At 39.9% G+C, this 20,815-nt stretch overlaps 1 protein-coding gene across 5 annotated transcripts in view; it reads right to left on the reverse strand.

Moving 5' to 3' along the window:
• Window positions 1-20,815, reverse strand: part of NCOA1 (nuclear receptor coactivator 1) — a 304,315-nt gene that overhangs the window by 30,801 nt on the left and 252,699 nt on the right. For all 5 annotated transcript variants that reach the window (XM_083348417.1, XM_083348415.1, XM_083348414.1 and 2 more), the window contains 6 exons: window positions 19,724-19,903; window positions 17,358-17,453; window positions 15,917-16,057; window positions 13,425-13,572; window positions 8,818-10,159; window positions 3,322-3,493 (listed from right to left, as the gene is read on the reverse strand). In XM_083348417.1, coding sequence (XP_083204543.1) covers window positions 3,322-3,493; window positions 8,818-10,159; window positions 13,425-13,572; window positions 15,917-16,057; window positions 17,358-17,453; window positions 19,724-19,903 — 2,079 coding nt within the window. The remainder of the gene's footprint in view (window positions 1-3,321; window positions 3,494-8,817; window positions 10,160-13,424; window positions 13,573-15,916; window positions 16,058-17,357; window positions 17,454-19,723; window positions 19,904-20,815) is intronic.

Raw genomic sequence — 20,815 nt, forward strand, 5'->3', positions numbered from 1 at the left:
ACTTCAGAGAGTAGCACAAAATTGCTTTAATCTTCCCTGCTTTTGGTCAACGAAAGATACTAGCAGTGATATTAGATAGAGAAGGTCAAGGTTGTATAAGCTGGCATTAGAGCCACACATATGGCTCAAATGTTCTCTTTCTCTTGACCTTACCTAATTTTTTTTCCACATAAAGAAAAATGTTAATAAAAAAGCTTTAAAATCCACAGTGCAAAATTGCATAGCTTCTGAAAATGACCATACTGTCAAAAGCTTCTTCTTGTACTGTCTGGAATTCCTATACAAACCACCAGAGGGCTCTCTTTCCCACTCAACAATTAATAAAAATTCCTTTGCACATTTAATCAAACCTCATAATATTTTCAGTATTCAATATAATAACCCAGGGATAGATTTAAACTGCAAGCTGAAACTAGTTGGAAGGAATATTCTAACAGCAAAAATGTGAATTATTTCCCTCAGCTTTTTTTTTACATTTTCAAATATTATTTAGGTATTTCAGAAAAGAGATTGTGAAAAATTAATACTGGATAATGTTAATGTGAAAATTTGATTACTAAAAGTTACCTACCCTCAATTGCTAAGAAAGCCCTCCAATTGTACTTTATAAAACATGCATGAAATACGTAAATCCAAATTTCATTTTCAAAATGTTGCAAAATTTATCAGAGGTTTAACTGGATTCCGTGATTTTCTTATCTAGCTCTAACTGCAGAAAAAATGTTTCAACCTTCAATCCTATAATCACGTTGGCAATTATGTTCTTGGAATTCAAAAAACTAAACAGATAATTCTCTATTTACAAAGCATTTGCAAACTTATAAATAATACAGGATGATTCTATCAGGTAGAAAATATCTGTTAACCCAAAGGTTTGCATGCTTCCTACAAATAACAAGGATAATGTTAATAAGAAGAACAACAATACTTATTGCATTCCACCTTGTAATACTAATTCTCTGGGACTTGTATCATCTTAATTATCTAGCAAAAAAACCTTTCTCTCTCAAAATGAATGAATCCTATTATAAAAACTGTTGTAGATTCTTAATTAGTTTTTAAAAGTTGGGTTTTTCAAAGCTTCTTGTGGAGTACAACCCACAGTGCGCAGGTTAACAGGCTTGAGTGAGCTACATGTTACTATAGTTGCATCACAAAACTGGCAAAGAAATGACAGCAGAAATGGTTAGCTAAGACAACCAAGAGATGAACAGCTTTTTCAAATCACCTTGTATTTTCTGCAATTACGGGAAAGCAATAACTGCTCTTTGACATGTGCCTTGTGCCTGAGCACTATGGTTCATAAAACTTACTTGGAAGCCCCGTTCTCCTAATGCAGTATTCTCCCTTTTCTTTCTACAGCTAGCAACAAGCCCAGTGCTAGTGTATCTCAATAGGTATGAAATCCAGCAGTTACTTCTTGTGACAGGCTTTTTAAAATATTTTACTGGTTTAGTTATAAGGCACTGTAAAAATTGGACACAAAGAAGTCACCCAGCCAGGATTTTGCTCAATACAGGCTTTCAACATTTCCCTCATTGCTAATGGCAAAGTAAGGATCACTTCTAGGTCATCAAGCAATTTAGCATTACCAAATTTATTTTTTTGCTGCCCTCTTGTGCTCTCTCCATTTTAAAGAGCATACATGATTATTAAAAGCTAGCTGGCCAGCTAGCAAAACAGCCTAGTAATATACTGCATGTCCAAAAGCTTCTTACACTTACTAAGACATTTTATTTTATTTGAGTCCTTTGGGTCAGATGTGAGTTATGGCAACTACATGGATAAGTCAATGCAGCTTTCTTGGCAACACTTTCGGAAGTGTTTTACCACTGCCTTCTTCCTATGACACAGATGGAATAATTGGTCTAAAATCACTCAGCTGGCTTCCATGCCTAAGACAGGATTATAACACAGTTTCCCAGCTTCGAATCCAATTCCTTTTACTGCTATATTAAACAGGTTTTAAATAATGTATCTGCCTTATAACTGGAAGGCCAGCAGTCTTTATCCTAAAGCCAACAAGCACTACACAGGCTCAGTTCAACACTAGGATGGTGAGTGTCCCAGGCAGACCCATAGCTTGTTATGCTAGTTGTCAAAAAAATAAAAAGGAGTCTTGTTGTCCTCAGTGATGAAGAAGATACGAGCATAATAATTCCACAGCTAATGATATTAATAAGCTGTCTCTGAACACTGAAGTTCCAAACAGCCATGATGACCTAACAACACAAATAAATTGTCAGAGTTCTGAAAACTGTTCATTAATTTAATCATCTCCTTCTCTCCAGAGCATTTGGATTTTAATGATGTGAGGGCCACCATTAGTTAAGGTTTTTAAATTTTATTAATTGGCAGTATTCTGAGTATTTATATATTTATGATTTGGCTGCTAATTGCCTTGAGTCTACAGAAATAAGAACCATACAAAAATATGTACATATAAAACAAAGGAAAATAATACTGAGAATTCTGTAAACCAATTATGGATAATGGAAATATTTGTTCCTGAACCTTCCACAATTGGGGGTCTTGAAGAAGAGAAACTATTTAGAAAGTTTTGAGAGATTAGGTGGCTGAAAATTAAAGAGATAGAAGCTTAAAAATGCCAAATACAGGCTAAGCAGTGTCATGGCACACACTGCATGAGAATTAATGGACTACGTCATAGTGGGCAAAAATATGGATTAAGCACTTTGATATGTGCCATCTTAGCACATGTTGACCTGAATTTTGGTTGCATGAGCTGATTTTTCTGTGGAATATAAGGGCTTCATAACAAGCAATTCATTTTCTCCTGATAATTCTACAACAGGATTGAGGATGAAGAAGAATTGCTGAGTGATGGAATATGTTGCTTCCAGCAAAACAGTACCCATAAAAGAACAACAAACTAAGATTACATAGCTGCATTGATCTTTCTACTCAAACTATCCACATTATATATAAATAAATGGTTGATTCACCATTATTATAATACATCTTTAAATGAATTATAGCTGTTTCAACAACTTAATATGACCTGAGTTTTAGTCAGTGCTTAATACTTCCCAAATACGCCATACCTCAAGAAATCAGCCTTAATTGTCTTGAAAAGCAACTTGGAAATCCCATGGAAAAACAGATGGTTCATCTTAAACATTATCAAAACAAATTTGATTTTAACAACAGAACAGAGATGATTATTGGATTTAGAGAAAACTTCAGTCTTATTTTTAATCAACATCTAAACATCTTAAGCACATGCAGTGCTGGAATACAATTTGTCAACCACAGGAAACACTAGTAAGAATATATTTTAAAAGACTCAGAAGTACATACAGCTCATCCCAGTAGGAGTTCTTGCAGCAGTACTGGGCTGAAGGGAGGGGCTCAGGATCTCTGACTTGATAGTAATACCCCCACTTTCAGTTGTCTCTGACCCACACAAGCCTGGTGGCAACTGGGGTGACTTTTCCAGCGGAGGCAGCATCTGCTCAAGATCAGATGCAAACTGAAGGGAGAAAGCAAGAACATAAGTCAGCTACTGAGCCTTTGAGAGATAACCAAAATTAGAGGGGTTTTTTTTTTAAAAAATGCTAGTCCTTTTGCTTGGGTTTGGTGCTGCAATGGTTTCTTGTTTCATACTGCTATACCTCACTGCTAGCAGATACTTAACCAAAGTGGAACCTATTTGCAACTAAAGCACTAAAGAAATGAGACAACCCAGCTAAAAGAGTAATAAATGTGATAGAAATATGTATTTCATTATGGGCATGGGGAAAGAGGAAATGCTGTTGGTTAAAACACTATCTACATTAGGGTCAGCCTTGCCTGTTCCCATCTTCCTCTGCTACAGCCAAATGGGACAGTGTCAAAGCAGAGAAATACACAAATGTACACACACATACACCTGTTAATTTTAAAAATTAAAAATTTGGGGCATTTTGTGGTGGTGGGCCAAGGGACTGTGCTTAAAATAGCTCAAAGAGTTATTTCAGTGGTATGCTCTGAATTAGCAATCTGGACTTTTAAAAAAATGGAGGGGGGACATTCAGAAACACTTCAAGGATTAAATTACTGGCAAGGTGAAATAAAGGTACCGGTACTTTATGCAGAAATGGCTGGACTTTGAAAAAGTTGATAGGAAGATGCCTGAAAAGCTGACAGCTTTACCTATCTGACAGAATTAGGAGCCAGTTATAGCTATGTGCTACTCTGCTCAGAAATGTATGCATATATATTTTGAAGTTTATTTATTGATTAAACAAATGCATTTGGCCACCGAATTCACACACAATGACTCTGGGAGGTTTACAATATCTAAAGGATAAAACCCATACAATCCACTCCCACCCCCACCCCAGCAACAAATGCAATCATATCAACCACTTGACTGGCTCCGTATCAGTCTGGGGTCCTCAGACCTGCAGATAGAACAATTTCTTCAGAGCATTACAAAGGTAATAGGGGTGGTGGTGGCGGGGGAGGGAAGTCAAATTAAAAATGCTGCATATTTCTCTAGCAGGACCAAGACCAAGTCAATATGAGCCATTCAGCAGCCTTCATCTGCCTCTAAACTCTATTCTCACCGAAACCCAACACTACAGGCTGATGTTGCTAGACTTTCAAAAATCACATAAAGGTGTAGTTATCTGTCCAGGAATATTGAGTGTTAGGCTGTTCTGTTTAGTTTTGCTGTGGTAGCGTTTAATGGTTTCATAATGCCTCAGAAGAGACTGGCCAGCCACTTGTCTGAAATGGTATAGGGTTTCCCGCCTGAGCAGGGGGTTGGACTAGACCTCCAAGGTCCCTTCCAACTACTACTACTACTACTACTACTACTACTACTACTACTACTACTACTACTTCTTCTTCTTCTTCTCCTTCTTCTTCTTCTTCTTCTTCTTATTATTATTATTATTATTATTATCATTATCATTATTATTATTTTGACATGTATGCTTTATAAATGAAATGTGTGCTTAGTGATAGTTCTAATAAATTCATAAAGAATGTAATGAATCCCTAGTAATTTCAGTTTTTAAAGAAAAAAGCTATTAGGGAGATGCAATTTAGATATGAGAACTAATGGGATTCTCAGATCTAAAGACAGGGCTTTGTAGACATAACCCTTTGCAATAAGACGACTTCATATTGATACCCTGAAAATTCCAGGTAGGACTGGAAAAAATCAGCTGCCTGCAGGTTGGGGAATAACATGAGTTATAACACCTTAGTTTATTCCATTTTATTCCTCCACACTCTGGTACTTTCCTAATTGTACCCTTCCACCCAAGACCTTTTCATTATCTCTAGCCTAGCGGGAAATTTAAACTACCCCTGATCATTAGCTTAGAGCCTGCTGGTCCCTTAAAACTCAGATAAAACTTTTGTGATTAAAGAAATCATGTCATGTAAACTTTATTCAATATTGGTGTCAGTGGACCCATATCAGTTACAAATACACATTAGTTATGATGTCAGTCATTACCAGATGTAAATTAAGAACTTCAGGTTCAAATTATTCAATGTATTAGCACCTAATCTGAAAATCTAATATGCTTAATTAAATCATCTTATAATTTTACATAACTTTATTACATTTGCAAAATGAAAGATAAAAACTAATATTTAGAAGAAGAGAGAAGAAAAAAGAAGGAAACAAGAAAAGAATAAAGTCAAAAGTTTGAAAAAAATAAGTGTAAAGAAATGACTTCCAATTTTCTTTTAAAGCAGTTATAAGTATAAATATAAATTAATCTCTTACTCTATCTTTACAGTTTTACTTACATTTGGCCATAATCTAATTTTTCTAATTATTAAAATTATATAATAATTTCATTTTTTCCTGTTTCATGCCAAAAAGTCAATGAGGGATTTCCAATCAGCATTAAAACTTAGACAATGTCTAATCTCTAATTAAAGCTGTCAGCAATACCCATCATTTTCACCATCCATTCTTCCATTGGAGATTTTTTTTAAAAAAAATCAGCTTACAAATTAAAACTATATTTCTAAAGAAAGTAACCACTCACTTGATTTTCAGATGGGGTGCATTTGAGAGAGATGGGGAATACTATCCAATAGTTGAACTGCAATTCTCAATAACTACTTGTATTTATAAAACGTTATAACAATCTGGACATTCTTTTGCATTCTTCAGCACCATCTCCTCATGTGAAACGGAGCCAAATCAAGCAATTTTACACACTCCAAGCAGCTGAGAAATTACGTGCCAAAAATCTCTGAACTTTGGGTAACTCTCAGTTACCAGGGAGCTTGAGTGTTGTCCCAAAATATACTGGCAATGTAAAAATCTGTAGTTTCTAGTCCTGGCCATATAAGATTGCAGTGGAAGCTTTCTTTTGGGGCACACACAAAACTAAAGAGGGACCTTGAAATACAGGAGGTTTGTCTCATTCACATAAATTCAAGATTCTCCCCTTCCCATTCTTTGCAAAGATTCAAATATTTCTAAAGATTAAAATTCAATATTTCTCTCTGTACGTATTCAGGCACAGTAGGGAAACTACATAAAGAATACCCTATTTCCTTAAATTATTCATTACAGAAACTACCTTTCATATACATGATTACTGTCCACAAGTTTCATCTAGAAGACATTTCTGTCTGTAATATATTGTGTTAAAGCAGGGGTGTCAAACTCAATTTCATTGAGGGCCGCATCAGCATTGCGGTTGCCCTCGGGGGACCGGGTGGGTATGGCCAGGGTGGGCGTGGCCTACTGGGTGGGCGTGGCTAGAGTGTGTATGGCCTACTGGGTGGGCGTGGCCAGCTCTACATCGTTCGCCTCAAGGGTGCCCATGGGGGCCTGGGCAGGAGTGGGACAGATCTGAGGGTCTCTGGCAGAAGGAGGGTCTCTGGGCCAGGGCCAAGGCAGTGGGGGCCGTTCCCTCACAGTTTCCAGGATGGCTTCGCGGGCCGCATGAAACCACTTTGCGGGCCGGATCTGGCCCCCGGGCCTTGTGTTTGACATGTCTGTGTTAAAGCCATTGTCTCTGCGGAACCACAACATGTATTGTTTTAATTTTGACCTTGAAACTGAGAGTTTATTTCACAGAAGCTCCCTTCCTCAATCAAAGGTATGGCAATCATTTTAGCCAGGCCCAAGACAGCATCAAGGTTACTGATTATTGGCAAATTATAATGTATGTGCAGTCCACAATTCTGGTCTTTTCATCTGAAACACAACACAAACTAAAGATTCAAGGGTGGGCATGGGGAGAAGAGTCCCCAACACTGGCATTTAGAGACATACCTGCCTCCGATACTGCAGGTAAATAATACAGCCAAGCTATCATGATTTGTAGCCATTTAGAAAAACATTTTTCTATTAATTTATTTCCCCTTTACAAGTGTGCACACTGATGCCAAGGCTCTGTCTTGTTACCAATATGCTGATTACGTTCCACGCTTCACAAACTGGAACCTTCACATTTTGAGCTGCAATAATTCTTGGGATCTCTAACTCATACTTTTTAAAGTGTAAGAAAAGGAGCTTGTGCTAATGTGAATGCCCCAAGTCCATCCTTCACCTTGTCAAGTGTGAATAGGCAGGCTACATGAACTTCACTCAACTGAACAAAATCCTGGGATTGTACCAGGAAATACAATCGAAACAGGTGTTGTGTGCAGCCAACGCATAACCCAAAAAGAATAACATTTGATACTGACTGGCAAGAATGTTCAGAGGTAGAAATCACATTACAGGAATTAAATTAAGCTGTTAAAAAAAACAACCCGGAAGAGATTTCGATGGGAGAATCTGATTACAGCACTTTTCTTTGAGGAACAGAGAGGTTACCACACCATTTTCAAACTATATCTGGTGCTACTCAATTTCTTTCTTTCCACTTGCATAAACTAAAAGGCTTTCCCATAGAAACCTCCAGCTTCCTACCTCAATAATACATTCCTCCTACTCAACAACTACTTCATTTCAACAGCAGGTAAACCTTTTAAGAATAAGGAAGATCAGTCATTCCGTCTGTATCCTGTTCTTTGCAGTTTTCACAAATTATCCAGGCCCACTAGCACCCACAGGCACAGCTTTAATTTTCCAAAGACTGATTAAAAAACAAATAAACTAAAATACTGTATTCCGATGGGAGAAGCCTTAAGGAAAGGAATAAAGATCTGGAGATTTCTTTGAGAGATAGAATTGTTTAGGAGCCATGGTGGTGCAGTGGTTAGAAGGCAATGTTGCAGGCTAATTCTGCTGACTGCCAGAGATTTGATCCTTACTGGCTAAAGGTTGACTCAGCCTTTCATCCTTCAGAGGACGGTAAAATGAGAACCCAGATTGTTGGGGGCAGTATGTTGACTCTGTAAACCACTTAGAGAGCGCTGTAAAGCACTGTGAAGCAGTATATAAATCTAAGTGCTATTGCTATTGGTTATTCTAGCCATTTAAACTCTAGTTTTGAAAATGGATGCTTCCTAAACCCTGTTGGAGCTTGCTAGGAAAATGAGAACACTGTTTCATTTTCCAGACTAAATCTGCAGAGAACTTATGTTAATAATATGAATATTACAGACTATATTTTTTGTGTGTAGGAGATCCATGCAAGAGTTCTGAAATACATATACAGTACCATATTCTTCCTCATTCTACAGATAAAGTTTGGGCCTGATATAATATGTGATTCCTTGCCAAACTGGGTACTCTGGAATATATCAACCTTTTCCTTAGAATTCAGTAAGTTGCTGAATTTTAGCCAAGGAGAATCATAAATTAGCAGCAGCAGCAGAGAATAAATTTCATAAGAAATGAAAAATGTATTAGCAGAAAACCAGTTTGAACTAAAAACTTACCTGTCCCTGTGGCTGTAGCTTCACCTCCTCTTGAGCAGAGGGCTTAGGCAGTGGGGCCACAGGTGCATTACAAGGATCCAACTGTTCTGTATTTTCTTTCACCTTCACATCTTCCAGGCTCAAGGAAGGGTTGGCTACTAGTTCTTTATCATCCTGGTCAAGCAGATAGCGAAGGAGCTGATGGTCCTTTGAATCCTTCTTCTTCACAGCATCTGCCTCCAGCCTGACGTCAGAGTTTCCTGGAGCCTGACTCTGTGGTATAACAGCAGTAGCTGTCCCACCAGGCATCCCATCTTTCTTATCGTGCTCCATGGACAGGGTGGCAATATCAGAAGGACTGCCCTCCTGGAGAAGCCGATGTAAGATCTTATGTCTCTCTGTGAGGGAACTGTGGGAGGAAGGGCATGCACTGCCCACAGGGTTCCCAGAAGCTGGGGTCCCTGATGCACCCGTACAAGACAAGGGCTCTTTGCAACTGGTATCTGCATCCACGTGCCGTAACTGCTCCTGAGCCGTGGAAGCCAAGAGCTGGACTAGTTTGTGGCTGGTAGCCTGCAAACACTTGCTGTCACCCTCTGAGAGTCTGTCACTGCCATGCAGCAAGCTAGAATCCAAGGGCTTGCTGTCATTGGAGCTGTTGTCAGAGTGGGCCATGCTGCAAAGAATGGACGACATCTCCTTGCTGTCTTTTGGCTCGGTTTTCACGTGTGGTATGTTCATTCTGCTGGGGGAGTTCTGATTGCTCAACTGACGCAGGACAGGAGGGGGTGTGGAATAGCCCACTGGAGGGCTAGGTCCATCAGTCAATCCCTGCATGGAGTTTAATGGAGTTCCTGGATATGGCCTGTTGCTGACAGCACTGCTGCCACCACAACTGCCCACCATGCCCACTGGGGAGTGTGTGGAAGGCATAGTGGGGGAGAATGGGTTGCTTGGCATTCTGGGCCGATGCACAAGTCCAGGGCTTACTCGATGTCTTGGAGACATAAACTGTGGCGGGGTGACCCCAGGACTGTTCATTGGAGAGCTACTGATGTTTATAGGATGGGTACTATTCGGAGGACCAGCTTGTCCCTGGCTTAAGGCAACATTACCTCCCATCTGGCTTCCAGGTGAACATCCGTAATTGGGTTGGGTGGTTGCAGCATTGCTATTGCCATGCAGGCTGGATCCTGATGGGTGGTTTGTGTTGGCTGTTAACATGCTACCATTGGAGGGAGGGAGAGGCGTTGGCAGGGGTACACCCTGTCCTGGAGAAATGCTGGGGTTCAGGGAGGGACTGACACGGGGAAGAGGCATTGCAGGATTAGTGTTCTCTTGAGGCGACAGGGCACTGTGTTCTCTGAATCAAGATAAGAAAAAATGCAGTTGGTGGAAAAAGAAAATACAGACCCCCCCACCCACGTTGAAAGAACTTGATTAGTTTATGCTATGTCCTTTCAGAGGAGGGAGTGCAAAAATGCTGTACACCTGAGAAACAATTTATTTATATACATAGATAGAAATAAAGATATATGGTGTGTATGTATATGAATGTATGTATATGTATGTATGTATACATACACACAGAGAGAGCTTACATACTGTGTGTGTGTGTGTGTGTGTGTGTGTGTGTGTGTGTTTGTTTGTGTGTAGGAAGGAAAAGTAAAGTTTTGCTGGCTTCTTTTGAAGGATCAAATAAATGGCTACTATTATCTATATCTTGTATAATTTTCTTTTATGCATGGGCCTGGCTACCATGGGAAATATTCCAAAAGGACTCCAATTCAGGAATCAAAAGCCCAAACATAAACCTCCCACTCATTCATTGTCCTGTTCTTCAAAAAGTGAAAGAAAGCCTTCAAAACATTCAGGTCTGGATGTCTATTCAGGATGGTATCAAAGCCAGAACTATTCTTGGTAGGTTTCATAGACATCCAAGACCTCTCACCCTGCCAAAACTATTCATGTCAGCTTTGACTCCCAGCCATAAAATAATGGCCATTATTTGAGTTGTAACCTTCCATCCACAAACTGTAGCTCCCTCTCTATTAAATAACAAGCATCTGGGTCCTACAGTCCTTCAAATAGCTTTGGGAGTAGTTATTTTTTCGGGGATGTAAACTAGCTAGGTCAAATAATTGCATAAAAAGAAATTAGTATATCAAATTAGCAGCACGTGAAGGCAATTAAGAATGCATCAATGTGCAAATTCATCTTAACAAAATAAAGGAAAATATGTATCAAGTTGGAAAAGATTGGACTAATGAAGGAACTGGGCAGAAAAATGCCCTGGCAGATCTTAGTCCTAGATCCAGGAGGTTTGTGTTATATTTGTATAAATTTTTATACAAAACTTGTAAATGGTTTGTGCTTGTACTTCTACAAGGTTTCTACAAGGTAATAACTTTTCCATATCAGAACCTGAAAGTAAAGCACTAAGAAGGAATGCAGGAAATATTTCACGATTTGGACCTCCTTCTTATGCAATAATTCAACAGGAAAGGCTGGCGCAGACACTCCCTTAAGGCAGGCAATGAACCTGAAAAAAACCTCCACGGCTGACTAGAAAGCAACAAGCAAGCAAAAATCACTGTTGAAATTTCATAAATTCAATTGGCTGTTCCTGTCAATGATTATCAGGAAGCCCAATGCGTGATCTTTCCCTTGTGATTTTTCTGAGAAGGCTGAAAGCAGCGAGTGCAGCAAGATATTCTTCAAGCCAGCTTTCTCAGAGATTTAACCAGAGGTACAATCTAGCCCAGGGGTAGGCAACCTCGGCTCTTTTATGACTCATGGACTTCAACTCCCAGAATTCCTGAGCCAGCTATGCTGGCTCAGGAATTCTGGGAGTTGAAGTCCATGAGTCATAAAAGAGCCGAGGTTGCCTACCCCTGGGCTAGCCAGTCTGTTCCCGATCACACGAACCAGATTTTTTTTCCCCCCTACAAAATCTAATTCGGAGAGATAGGATGCCAGCACAGATCTACTGTCCTGCTAACACTCGGCCAAGTCATCAGCCTGACGCAAAAGTGGTGGTTCTTAGCATAACCGGGTGGCCTGCAGTCTCTAACGCTGTTGTGGCTGCTGCCTTGGCAGCCAACACTGCCTTCATCCTTGCCTTTTTTCTCCTGCAGCCTCTTCTGCAACAGGCTGAGGCACTTATCAGAGTATTTCCCCTCCAGCTGCCATGATCACTGCCACTGGCCAGCTCCTCAGATCACAGGTCCCTCTTGCCACAGAAAGCCCAGAGATTTCCACTGCTAGCATCACTGCCTCCACTCAGGAGTGGTGCGGCCACTGCATTCTTTATCCAACTTTGGAAGTGATGAGATAGAAGAGAACCAGTTGTTGACTAATTTACACAATACCCCTAGATTCGGTATCCTTATCAGTTTTTCTTCTACTTAAAGGGATGCTTAAGTCACTCTCAAAACCTGTTCATACACTGCAACTTCTCAGATAGGGGAGAGTTGAAAAAGGGTTCACAGATGTGGCTTCCTTAGGTACTTCCACCTATTTTTTTAGGCTGAGCGTGTTCTAGACAAAAGTTTTTGTTTGTAATTATCTAGCTTTTCTTATCCAACTTTATACGGACTCTATACGTCATCATCTTTCATCTGGGTCTGCTCATGCTTTTCTACATCTTTCCTTGCCTGGTTTGGTTTTGCATCCACACAGATATTAAGGAGAAAAGGACAGAATATTCTTCACTTTGGACAACTTTTGCAATTTGTTTCTGCTCTGCCTTACATGCTGCTAGTTTGAATGTTTTGCAAAAGAAGCGACAGCTTGTTTGGACAGGCTATTTCATGATGTATTCCTCAATGCATTCTCTTGCTATGTAACCAAAATATCCCCTTTCTCCCACTTCCAATGGGAAAGAGGAATAAATTAAGAAAGTAGTACTTAAGCTTGAGAGAAGAGGAAGGGAGAGAGAGAAGATGCCAAAGAAAGATTCAGCATCTGCTTCTTTCCATTACTCTTTGAAGACATGGTTCTGTTGAGATTAGATAATACTGATTAAGACATCTTTGCCCTGTCCAGTGAAGCTTCTAGCTCATGCATCCTCTCAAGGGCTAGACTCAAACCAGCTTCAAGAGGCAGAAAGCAAAAAAAAAAACCTTGGTATTTTTTCCTTCATTTGTACTTCTAACATACTTGCAACATACAGAGAAGATAGCTCAGTCTGCAGATTACATAGCACAAGAAGCCTTTGTTACCACCATCCTTTCCATCCTGTGGTAAATATGTCATTTCTTGTTAAGGGCTATACGAGAGAACCATGACATGCAAAGAGACATATCAACTAGTTACAGGGATCTTCAAACTTGGCCCTTTTATGACTTGTGGACTTCAGTTACCAGAATTCCTCAGCCAGGCATGCTGGCTGAGGAATTCTGGGAGTTGAAGTCCACAAGTCATAAAAGGGCCATATTTGAAGACCCCGTAACTAGTACAATCAGTGTGACACATTTAAAAATGCATTCTGTATATATGTTGAATTGTACTCTTACATCGAAAGAGACTGAATCCTTCCCAAAGATGCTTGCTGTCTATGAAAGATGGGTGGAGAGAAAATGAGAGGCAATGACACCCAGTAAACCCTGGGAATTTTCAGGACTTACCTTTCAATTATATGAATGCCCATGATGAAGGGGTGCATTTCTGGACTTTGAGGGCAGCAAAGTTTGCACTTGGTATGAGCACTCAGTACAGTCCCATCACTAAGTGTGAATCGGTACGATGGACTGAAGGCCGTGCCCCGTGTCATCACTGAACAGAAACAGAAAGAGAAGGGGCAGAAAAGAAAAGGTATTTTAAGGATTAGGATGATTTGTCTTCTTGTTGCTAGCAATGTTTGTGAAGTAGCAGGTGTAGGCAGTCCACAAGCAATGTACATACCACATGCCCATCTGATGCAACCCCTGGAACACATCAAAACCATATCTCAAAAATTCAACAGCAAATTCCCAATTGATAGCCATATCATTTAGGTTTTAAAAAAAGAAGCATGGCTTTAGCTTTCAATAGAATCAATATACTTTTTTTTAAAATGAAGCACCTTAAACATTGCATGTACCTTCTAGATCAGGGGTGTCAAACTCAATTTCATTGAGGGCCGCATCAGCATTGCGGTTGCTCTCAGGGGGCCAGGTGGGTGTGGCCTGGGTGGGCGTGGCCTACTGGGTGGGCATGGCTAGAGTGCGTATGGCTTACTGGGTGGGCGTGGCCAGCTCTACATCGTTCGCATCAAGGGTGCCTATGGGGGCCTGGGCAGGAGTGGGACAGATCTGAGGGTCTCTGGGCTGGGGCCAAGGCAGTGGGGGCCGTTCCCTCACTGTTTCCAGGATGGCTTCGCGGGCCGCATGAAACCACTTTGAGGGCCGGATCTGGCCCCTGGGCCTTGTGTTTGACATGTCTGTTCTAGATTGAAGGAAGCAAGTAACAGTGTGCTGGCCTACAGGGTTCTCTCTTAGAGATCCTATCTTGCAAAGAATAGCGTGAGCATGCTGGAATAAAGATGGCCTTTAGTCACACTTAGTCACACTTGTAGCATGCTAAGCCAAAATGTGTGCAGACTGACCAGTACTGTCCTTGCTATTAGCAGGGACTGCTGCATGGGACACAGAGAAATTTAAGACATGCAAATGCTGTTAAAAAGGATCATAAGATGTCTGTAAGAGGAGTAAATGTTTGGAGAAAGACATGAAAATGGTTGTGCATAAGGATCATGTTTCCTTATATAGCAGAAAATAAAATCCTACAATATTGTCAAAGTACAACCATGTATACATTGAGATTGGCTTCAATTCAATTCAGTTCAGTTCAATTCAGTTCAGTTCAATTCAATTCAATTCTGCTCTGCTCTGTTCCTAGTGGAACAAAGACTGACTTTTAAAACCATGTTTCCCAAGGATACAAAAGCAGGAGGAAGAGGGGAAAAAAACAAAATGTGAACAAGTATCTCTAGAGGTAAATGGAGGTTTTAATTTTTCTCCCTCCAAAATTTCTGGGTGGATGGGTCTTTAAACAACCTTCACCCAGTTTATGTAGTCAGGTTCACCCTCACCCCAAGATTACTGTAGTACCAACCCCTCCCCCCAAAGTTGCCCAGCCCTACTTCAGTGAGAAATCATCAACCATCTCCATCTGAAAGTCCTAACATGTCAAAATCCTCCTGGGATTTTCATAAACAATTTAATCCTTTTAGCAGAGAAATAATTCTTTCAGCCCCAGCTTGTAAGGAGATACAATTTTACTGATCCAAGTTTCAAGGGTGTTGTAAAATGATAAACATCTTTACACTTTACATTAGCACTTAGGAAAATTACCAATATAAAAGCCAAGAATGCTCATCACCTTACTGACATTTTATCTGAAATTTTCTGGAGAGGCTCTGCCTGCCCCTTTCTCTTCTGTCAAGCTAATGTTTGAGAATTGTTAGACAGGATTTCCCCAAAGGAGCTTTACTGGCTGACTGGGAGTCAGAAATTATCTTCCGTGCTCTAATCCAAGATTCAGAATAGCATACCTCAGTCTGCATAAAAAGATGCAAGATGCAGAGATTTTGGAATATTTCTGTCCCCTTTGGGACCAAGGAAGCAGCCTGTTTGCTTTAGTTGTCACTTCCTCAAAAAAAAAGCCTTTGAGTTAGCACACCACCCCTGAGCTGAGTGGCCTTGTAGACCAGATTGCTATAAGAATGTAAAGCATTAGATAAAATAGATAAAATTTTATCCTGCGCTGAAATGGACAGGTTAACCCTAGAGATCAAAAATGTTAGGTTTTTGTTATTTCTTTCTGTAACATAAGACAATACTAATAGTAGTGTTGTAGCTAGGGAAGTTGAATCATGTCCACTTTTGTTTTTAAATGTATACTTAATAAAATTTTCAAAAAAAAAGAATGTAAAGGGGTAGCTTAGTATAGTTCAGAGGAATTCTACTGACCATACCAGCCATCTTTCCTGCTTGGCTGGAGAGACCACGGTCACTACACAGCCATTTCCTTTGTTAGTATTATGTGCAGTCTTCATTTTAAAAAAATCGTATTTACACTCTGAAAAGTCCTCATCCAGCAAACGTGAAAGTGTGTTCAAACACAGAAGCCTCCTTACCTTCCTGAAATAGCTGCTTGGCGTAAGACGGCTCCCTGCCCTGAGGCTGGAAGAAAGCATAGATGCATTTTCTCACTAAATCTTCCCAGCCAGTCCGACCTGCTGCTCTCAGGGAACTGGTGTCAATGGAGATGATTTTACCTGTGTGGAGTGGAATGAAAACAAAGATATTATAGACCTAGGTATCTAAAGCAGAGCAAGTAAAAGCATACAGTATATTCAATACCTATTGCACCTTCTACACCTGTCCATTAGCTGTAAGCTGCACTCCGTTCCTCAGCCTTCTATTTACGTTTTAACTGTTAATTTTTCATTACTTAAAAATTGTGTATGCTGTCTTGAATGCTGTTTTTAGAGGTGTAAAAGGTACACAAGCCTAAATAAACAAGGCAGGTAACATGAAACTACCATTTATAACCTTATTTATGACTGCCACTTATGTAAATAGGTTTTCTTCTATGTGAACTATCCAAATATCTCCTGCTCTCTTAAAAGATGTCTAGTGCCTTTCATTATTTCTAAATTCTGCAAAACCTCTGAAATGCTATTTTTTCTCTCTTACACATATGAAATCACCAACTATCACTCCTTTAATTCCTGGTCTGCAGCTGATGTCCAAATGGCAAAATCTACACATATAGAACTAAACAGGCCTATATTTAACTATTATCACTTAAGAGTTCATTTGGGTTGAGGCGGTAGGTAAGTCACAAAAAATGGTGTTCTTATTTATTCATCAGATTTATAAAGTGCCCATCTCACTATTTAAGTGGCTGACATTCTTGCCTTTCCTACCTTTATAACTCACAATCGTATGCATTACAAAGTTGGCAAGGCTGACTTTTATTTAAGTGGATGGAAGAACAGCAGATATATAAAATGAATAGTGTTAAAACGTTAAAGTTACTCAGTAACTTATTTCACATCCATACAGGGCTGCAGATTTGTCCTTTCTTGTCCCTTGCCCATTTACACTGGCTCCAGATTTTTTTTAATAAAACTATAGAGCAGGGATTGGCAACCTAAAGCTGAAGTCCAGCAAATATCTTTGGATCCTTTTTTAAAATACTGCTACCAGCATTAGACACATTTTCCCCATAATTTTGAGGTGCTAATACATAAAAACAGTAATGTAAGCTGCAAAACTCTCAACATAGTTTTTTTAAAAAACAAAAAAACGACAAGAGAATCCCAAACACAAAAGGGGGGGGAGCCTGCTTTTTTCATTATTGCTCATTCCCATATCTCAATAATTGTTGAGAGGAGTCCCAGGCACTAAAAAGAACAACTAAGAGATTTCCATGGAATCTTCTTTATTTTGGAGACCAAGATGGCCAAGCAAGCGGATCTTTCAATTATACCAAAACTGCAGTCAACAAAATACTCTATGATTTCCAAAGCCTTGTATAAGCAATTATCTACTTATTTTTCTGAAAGAGACCTGTAGTATCTTGCTTGGTCATGAAAGATTCTGATGTGGCAGGAGCTGTAGATCGAGGTAATCTTCGTGCAATGCATATTAGGCAGGACTGCAAATCTGTTATGAATAGAACCCAAAAAAAAGATTGAAGGTTACTGATTTAAATTCCCATGCCACCTCTTTTCATTTTCATTTACTTCTTCCACATTGTCTCCTTCCTCCCTTCTCATATCTTGCATGATCGTCAGAACTTTGCTCCCTTCATTTATCTTCTATACTTTGTATGTGCAAAGAGTATATGTAAAAGAGGAAGGCCTTGACTAAAGATATCCCAGGTTCTCCTTAAACTTACTTTATGATGAGGAATGCAACTTTTTTGTTTCTTTACCTCACTCAAAATGGAATATTGAGACAGTGGTTCAATCTGGGCTTTAGGGTGAGCAACAAAAGTGAGCTCTGAGCAAATAAACTGGGGCAATTGCAGCATTAGGGAGGAGGTCTGGGGGGGATGACTGGAGAAGGGATAAGAGAATGCAAGAGAAAGAAAGGCCTCACAAAAGGAAAACTGATGGGATGGGCTTCTCTCATTTCAGGGATAGGATAAGACTGCAACAGCCCAACTGAATTGCTTCTCTGTTTTCATTTGGTGAAGAATGAAAATAGTCCCCCTGCAACCACAGTTTAGGAATAAGCCTTTTTCCCCCCATTTTGCATGAGCAGCAGCATTGTTGACTTGAATTCTTCACAGTAACGAGATCCTATAAACCAACATCCCTCTAAAGTGAAACCCTTCAGATGTATTGGGCTGGAATTCCCACCACCTTGCACAGATATTGGCAGTGTTCACTGGGGAAATGGGAATGATAGACCAATATGTCTGGAGGGTGCCAACTTGGGAAAGGTTAAAAATCTGCTTGCAAGAGAAAAGGACTGGCATACTCCCCTGTGTATGCGTGTGTTCATTCCACACTGTTTGGAAGAATTAATTTTAAGGCCATTTGTATCTGGCAACATTGCAAAATAAAAGGCAGTTGCGGAAGCCAAGAATTATCAGCTCTAGGCAAAGTATGTGCTCATAAACCCCTCTGTGATTTATTTCTTCTAGTCATGATCTCCTGTGAAAGCTGCAATGGATTAATACAGCTAATGCACTGGAACGGAATGGCCGTTACGGAGGAATAAGCCTGAAGTGTTTTGCTGGAAAGTCTTGTTGGCATGATGCATCTGAGGAACAGTACAGATCAAGATCAAGATCCCAAATCTGAATCCATGTTGGCTAAATTATGCATTTGGAATCCAGGCAGATACCCACCCAGCACAATGGTGGGGGATTTCAGAAACCACAGTATTGTATTCCTGGAAGCAACTACAGATCACTCAGGGTTAATCAGAGGAGACAAGCTTGCTACTGGAAAATAATCAGGAGAACACTCCAGCTTCACTGATTAGATAAATGAAGGGTATCATTAACCTACCTCCCTTTCCTCTGTTTTAACTTTCAACTGAGATATCACTTTACTCAATTCATTTTGTGGAGAGTGACTTCATCATCAGAGTGCTGCTGTTAAAATTTCAGAAATCTAGTTTATTATTGCATTAACATTACAGACTTGGGAATATCAAAAAATTGTACAATGTCAAAACCCACCTAAGAGGCAGGACATCTGAATATGTCATGAGTACTATATATCTACCTATTCCTTATGACTTTGGCTGGTATCTTTCTAATAAGGTATTTAACATAATCCAATAGCATGTTGCAGTACTATAGAAACCAAAAAGTATCATGTCTGAACAATGACAATGATTGTAATAGTCTTAGCCCAAACCCCTAATAGCTTTAATGATGGAAATTAGTTTCTTTTGCATTAAGCTCTGAAGGATTATATTTTAGCATCTTTAGCAAGGTGGTTCAAAGAGTCCTACATTTTTATTTTTATGCAATTGATTACATACTCTGCCAGGATTGGATACATGGAGATATGACTTCTAATCTTTTCTATCCAAAGAGTGATGCAAATGCAACAGACTGGTGTGAATGTAAACAGCAAGAAGGAACAGGGCTGCAATGGGCCTTTTGGAAACCTTTCCTTTCCTGTGAGGATTAAAGTTGCTCATCAGCTGAATGTGAAATTTGGAGGGTATGCAGTGTAGTAAAGTCTGTGGGTTTTACATGCTGAGTTACAGATATCACAAATCCTACTCTTAGTAAGCAGGAAATGCTGCAGAGTGTATGGGCTTTTACAGAGTTGCAATTCCCTTGCAAAAAAAAAGTCTTATGGAAGGACAGCAGGAAATCATCTGTGGCTTTTCTGGGTCTCCCCCCAAAACGCGATGCATCATGAACTAGCCTTTTTCCACCTCCAGATCTAGCAGTCTGTTTTTACCTTCACCTTCTTCTTTGATCAGTTTTGGCTGAGACACAGTGAAGCACTGCATAACCTCGTAACGCTGGCGGGCCTCTTGATTCTCTGCACCTGGCTCATCTGGGGGACGGATCAGCATCCTGCAGTTGAAGGTATGGCTGTTGCGTCGGGTAGATTCTTGGGGCCAAGGGACTCCATTAACTGGGATAGAACAAAAAACACTTCTTGAAGGGCTTTGAAAAAGTGAATGTGCAGAAACTGGAATATGGGAAATGAGATTACTACAACTCTGCCCAAACACCAATAAGTATAAGAAACTATTATAATGAGTCAAAGCCACAATCTTTCTATTGCTTATTTATGGTATAAACCATATACCATTATTTATACCGCTATTACCTATTCTAGATACTCTGACATGCACTCAGATGGCATGAACCAGGAAGTGTGGAAAAACCTCTGACCACAGCAAACACTCCTCTTTTGTTCTCTATGCAAAAATTTCTTGCGTTCCTTTCTTACTATGACTACTAGTGCAGCACCCTTTATCCTGCAGAGGAAATGCAGTAGAGGCCCAGAAGATCCACTCGCTACTTCCCCCTTTCCTTCTCAAAGAGGACAAGCTCGTCCCCATGTTCTCTTTACTCCTTCCACCATCTCTAAGAACATTTATGGCAGCAATCAGGAACCATCCGCTCCATGACCTATTTCTCCTTCTTTCTGTGATCCTTGCTATCCTCCAAAGAGGAAAAAATCCGGGGGAATTTTTTTACAGTAGGTGAAAAGTGCAGTAGTAACTCTACTTCTCCTTCCTTGACTGAAAAAAAATCCCCATGACTGATTAACAAATGGTAATGAATAGCTGGGAATGGGTCTTTCCAGAAGTAAAGTTGAAAAATAAATATGCTAAGCCAACACAGTCTTAACTGATCTATTTTGCATAAATAATATCTCCCCAAAAATTGGAGCTAAAAATCATCCCAAAATATCAAACTATGATGTCACGGTTTCACCAGGAGGATCACAGACTGATTCTTGGGGTGGTGGTGGTGGTGGTGGTGAAGAAACATGTCTCCAGCCACAAACATTACTCTTGGGTCAAGAGTGACCCAA

This window comes from Vipera ursinii, assembly GCF_947247035.1.
Source record: "Vipera ursinii genome assembly, chromosome: 1".
In the NCBI taxonomy this organism is placed as follows: domain Eukaryota; kingdom Metazoa; phylum Chordata; class Lepidosauria; order Squamata; family Viperidae; genus Vipera; species Vipera ursinii.